At 34.6% G+C, this 5587-nt stretch overlaps 1 protein-coding gene across 3 annotated transcripts; it reads right to left on the bottom strand.

The window, feature by feature from the left end:
• Positions 1–471: 471 nt before the first annotated feature.
• Positions 472–4834, bottom strand: LOC124819777 (putative methyltransferase PMT2). Of its 3 annotated transcripts, none has more exons than XM_047291352.2 (7): positions 4636–4834; positions 3266–3917; positions 2921–3131; positions 2451–2745; positions 1834–2205; positions 1532–1609; positions 472–1144 (listed from the first exon to the last, which is right to left on the bottom strand). In XM_047291352.2, exons 2-7 carry the CDS (start codon positions 3908–3910, stop codon positions 913–915), a joined length of 1833 nt encoding a protein of 610 aa, XP_047147308.1. In that variant the 5' UTR covers positions 3911–3917; positions 4636–4834; the 3' UTR covers positions 472–912. The 3 variants fall into 3 exon arrangements, with proteins under 3 accessions (XP_047147308.1, XP_087960238.1, XP_087960237.1); XM_088104112.1 differs by lacking the exon at positions 4636–4834 and adding an exon at positions 4538–4609; XM_088104111.1 differs by lacking the exon at positions 4636–4834 and adding an exon at positions 4125–4197.
• Positions 4835–5587: the final 753 nt, after the last annotated feature.

The raw sequence follows: 5587 nt of genomic DNA, 5'->3' as shown, positions 1-5587 counted from the left end.
ACTAGCTCAATTCAAGCCTAGTTGATAAAATTAATCATTAAACCCCTCTATTTGTTCTTTTTCTTTTTGTTCATTGTCCATCTCTTCCCTATAGAAATAATCAAAGCATCGATATAATTTTTACCATATTCCTTATAAGGCCATTCAATGTCACAGCCTAACCAAAGCATATAGTCACTTTAAGCATATCCAACTACAGCTAAATTTTCACATACTCAATATATCTTACATCAGAAATCACCTCCTATAACTGCACATCTTACCAACCTCAAAGATTTAAGTTCTGACAATTTAACAATTGAAAAAAAAATAGCAAGTGCTTTAACAAATTACCTAAAATATCACCTGTTTAAATTTTGAGACAATTTTAAACTACCAAAGTTGATTAAAATATTAAAAATCATTCCTTGATTAAAAACTAAAACAGAGTTTTCTAGATATAGAAACTCAACCACAAAACTTTAACAAATATGAGGGCAAAAAGACAAAAGAAAGATACTCATTTTAAGAACTAAAACTTAGAGTTTATATAGGTGTACAGACTAAAAGAAAACACGTGCAAATATAGGGTTCAAATTATTAAACCTAATGAATATAACTATAAAGAGGAAGTGAGAAAGAGGTTGAGACGGTGTTCACTTCTGAATGCAACATTGTAAAAGATAAGTAACTTACTCCAAAAATTGCCAAGTGGCATAAACCTTAATCATAGGTTTGTAGCTTTCTTCATCAATAAATTAACAACATATAAACTTAGGTAATGACAATTGTGCAAAACTTCTTTAACCTCTAACTCTGTCACAGTTGCAATGACCAATTGAGCCCAAATACCATACGAATTCTGTGAAAATGGTATGCAGAAAGGTACTGGTCGCCAAAGGGCAAACCAGAATTTCAGCTTTGGTTCAGTGATTATTGTGTTGATGTGGAATTTCCACCAATAACCCAATACTGCTTAACAGCAATCAGAACCTTCTCAGGAACAAGAGGACCGTCCTCATGATCAACCATTTTAGTATCCCATCTCATTCCTCCAACTATTTTCTTTACCTTAATTAACACATCCACTTCATCACGGAATATGACAGCTCCTTCTGGTCGCAGAATCCGGTCCATCTCCAAAAGAATATCTTCTGCATTGCATCTGCATTTGATTCTCACACACATGATTGAGGCACAGGAAATGAACACACAATTGCTATAAGCAAAGTCAACTAAATAACTAGTGTTTCTGCTAATGGTATGCCAAGTCCAAATATCTCAACCTCAAAATTACAAGATATACTCTATAGGACATGATTATATTACAACAATATCACACAGTTAACAGGTATTTCTTCATGAGTCCTATTTTAGACTTCCAATACAATTTACACGCCCAAAAATCTATTACTGAATGAAACAAAAAGACAGAAATATGATATCATCTAAACTATAATCACAAGCTAAGCAGGCCACAGATAAGGATTAACACGTGACTGCAGTTTCAATTATAAGTTAACAAGTTGAATAGTGATAGAAGAAAACTTACTTATCCTTGTACAGACTAAAGAGACCAGGAGCATGAATGAGGTCATATGTTCGTGGATATGTGGAAAAGGCTTCGCACCTGGGTGAAAAAGGAACCGAAGAAAGATCTTTAACAAAACTGACTGCTAAAAATTCACAAACTATGGTTAATCACAATTCAATACAAAAAAAGCACATGATATAGCATCAGCACAACTTCACATGATATTATATTACACCTGTGAAAATAGTCATAAAATGTATTTCAATAATTCAGATTAAGAGCAGACACGAATAAAATGGGATAAACTTATGAAACCATACCAATCATGATAGATGCCAATTAGTCCTCGTTCATATATCACACCAAGTGTATTTGTCTCAGCTATAGTAGGCACAACATTCATGACCCATAACTTTGAAGAATGGATAGCAGCAGCAAAACTACCCAATCCGGCATTCATATCCATAATATTACGGTACCTTCCCGAGTCCAACAATCTATTAGTTTTCTTGTAAGCATTTACATGCTTTTTCCACATTTTGTTGTCATCCTGGTATGTCTCGGAGGAAACTCCAGGAACTGAGCCACTTGCAATTCTTGGAGGAATGGCATAAAGCCTGCTTGGAAATGGTTTGAGATTCCCACCAGAAACTTCAGGACTTGGAGTAATGCAGGCCTCCATTTTCTTATACCTATAGCCACAGAACAAAGCCATTCCAACTCAGTACACCACTTAATTTCAGAACAAAGTTAAGCAGTGCTCACATTTAAAGGACAGAACTATGTATAAATATCAGCTTTTTATCCCATCAATTTAGGTTTATGCATAAACGTACATGTATGTTTGTTGTCATGACTGGTAGAAAAAAGTAAAGGGAATATCAACACTAAACCATTAAAATTTAAATTATAAAACTAAAAAATGAGGCAAACATACCAGACGTCATCGGCATCTGAGGACTTGCAAAATTCCACACTGTCATCATCTTGTCTCCTCTGACATGATTCAGAGTCTACAACCTTTTGCCAAATGGCTATTTCAGCCTTCTCCGACCTCTTCACCCAGCAAAGTTTCTTAGCAATCTCTTCAATCTTACTTTGTTCTTTCTCGAGGTCTTCCTTAGGTCTCTGCCAGGCTTTGTAGTTAACCTTCCAATTGATTGGAGGACCCGAGAGCACCCAATAACCACCAGGTCTTAGAACACGATCAACTTCCATCATATATATCCCATCTGCAAATGAATAGCCCAAAATGCAGTTTTAAACAGTTAGTAACACAAATAAAACAATGCAAGTTCAAAAATCAATCAGAAGCAGGAGAAACAAGAATGCGAAAGCAGGGCCAGTGGTTTCTTATTTACAAGTAGATTATTTATAAGAAGATAGTATTTAATGTGAAGTTCTTACTATTTGCTCCCCACGGTATCAAACAGCGAGAACAATGAGCCATGTCAAAGGCTCTAGATGGATAGGGCAACTTTATGCTCCCCAAAACGCCAATGACAGCAGGGACACCTCTTTCAAGAGCAAACTGAACTTGTGCTTCATGATTATCCCTTGGTGCAAACGACATGGCAATAACATTTCTGCTCCAAAGATATGCACCCCAGCTGGCAACCTGAGCAAACAACCTGACATAAGAATACATAGCCAAAAAGTAATAATGCAGGCATGCAGCTATAAATTAAAATGTACAAGAACAGCCAAGGAGATTTTACAAAATTCATCAGGAATTTGAGATGAAAAATATACCCCACAACCGGTGTCTAGCGCTGTCCTCACTGTCCCATTAGTTATAGGTATCACAGATGCAATTTGATTAATATATTTATCAGCACCTTGAGGAAACTGTGTTCCACCACCAGGAAACTTGAACACATTTCCCTCATATTGGATCCAATTCTGAATAGCCTTCTCTACTGTAAGGCTCTTGTAGGGAGCATTAGCAAATGGAACATAGTCACGGCTCTTTGGCCAAGGAAATGGTGTAACATACCCCTTGGGTGCAGGGATCATACACTTTAACTTCTCTTCCTCTGTGGGGCAGTGTCTCTCTCTATAGATCATGTTTTCTCTAGGAAAGGTCATGGCACGCTTTTGATGCTGACAGGGAGTGTAATCAGTATAGCGAGCAGCACATGGTTTAAATGCCTTAGGCTTTGATTCTGCTTCATCAATTTCACCAACTTCTCCACCATGGTGGGAGTCAAAACTTAAATTTGGAACTATATCACATTCGGCATTAGTCTTAGTAATTTCCAAAGCTATGCTATCTCCCTTTCCAAAACCACTTCTCTGCCACGCTCCTAATATATAGAAGAAACAGCACAGACCAACTACTATGACGATCTGTACAGAGCTTCTAGTCCTACCATCAGCTGAACTTGTTTTGGCCATTTAGAACCTGAAAAGGATCAATTCTTATTCAGAACTGCAATACCAAGGCTGTAATCCACAACAACCACTCAAGATCTAGCATAAAAATCTCATGTCAAAATTAGATAACTTTTGGTTCTAATGAAGAAAACAGACACGTTGCAAGTTTATGATGCAATCATACAGAAAAAAAAAATCCAACTATTGATCATCAACTCATCGGTTATCACTTAACTAGCATTGAGGGTAAGAAACTTCCAATCACACCAATCAACAAAACCAAGCCACTTTCAATCACTACCCTGAAGAAATTATTAACTAGTCAGTAATACAGTTGTTAAAAAAGAAAATAAGAGAGTTTAAAAGTGAACTCCAGATCTGTTCAACAGTGTGAAGCTTAAGCTCTGTAAGTTTCACTTGTTTGTCTTGGCTCTCCAATAAGGAAATAGAAGAATTTAAACAACACCCACAACAAGACCTACATAAAAGAAAAAAACATACAGACATCTTAACTAACCCAGAAGGCGAAAGAAACACGAACTCCTATAGTGAAGGAAACCACCAAATTAAGAGCTATACATGAATACCCACGAAAGCAAAGTAAACAAAAACAACTTCAGCTACATAATAAAGCATAAAAGACTCAACCTTGGATCCCAAAAAGAAAGAATGAGAATTCAAAACGACAAGGACAATAAGTAGAAGAAAGGAAGAAAATTTAGCTGATAGAAGTTAAGATCTCTTACTGAGCATATGAAAATGGGAAAGAGCAGTAGTTTGGAGATCTGGGATTCCAAAAGAGAGAAGAGTAAAAGAACAAGGAAAAATTTGAGAAATGTTTTCTTTTTCTAAGCAATCAAACAAAACAATGAATTTCGTACATGCTACCCCTAAGAAAGAGTGGGAAAGAGAAAGCAATAAAAACCTACTACGGCTAGAAATGCTATATTAGTTTTAGTATAAACTTAAAACATATGACTATACAAAAGTGGACCTTTGTGAATTCTGGTAAAGATGTTTTAGTATTTTGTAAACTTGGAGATAACTTATTACATGCGGTCAAAAACCAACATACAAGGAAAAGTGGGAAAATTATAAAGATAAAGCTACCAATCCCTTCTCTGTCGTCTGCTGCTAGATTATGAGATTGTGTACACTTTTACTTTATTTCATTTTATATTTTTCTTTTTCAGTGATTATTAGTAAATCCTACCCACCAATCCCTTATCCTTCTGTGATCCTCTGAAGATTGGTACATGTAAAGTTTAGGATATATCTTAAATATTAAATAATAAGAAATAAACAGGGAATAAGTTAATTCATCTTGCAAGTGTTCGTTAAAAAATAAATAAAAAGTAGTTGAAAGTTGGAAATAGTTAAATTAATTTATTAAACTAAAATTGGTAGATAAATTTAATTACTAAACAATAAAGTTATGTGATCTGTTTTTAATTGTACTTTATGGACAAAAAAATACCTTTAGATCATTATATTTAAGTGTTTTAATTCATTTTACTCTCTCTTATAATTATTATTTTTTTTGTAATCAAAGATTTGAAATAATATAATAATTAAAGTATATAATTCTAAAATAAAGGAGATAGCAAATAAAAAAAAGAGGTTTTTCAGTTTTTTTTAGTTAAACAATCAAATGGAAAATTTTAACTTTGCAGTTATTTTAATTAAATTGTCTTTAGT

The sequence above is a fragment of the Vigna umbellata genome, chromosome 1, assembly GCF_029865625.1.
Source record: "Vigna umbellata cultivar VRB3 chromosome 1, Vumbellata_1.0, whole genome shotgun sequence".
Classification (NCBI taxonomy): domain Eukaryota; kingdom Viridiplantae; phylum Streptophyta; class Magnoliopsida; order Fabales; family Fabaceae; genus Vigna; species Vigna umbellata.
The sequence above is the reverse complement of the archived record's forward strand: the minus strand, read 5'-3'. Positions and strand labels throughout refer to the sequence as shown.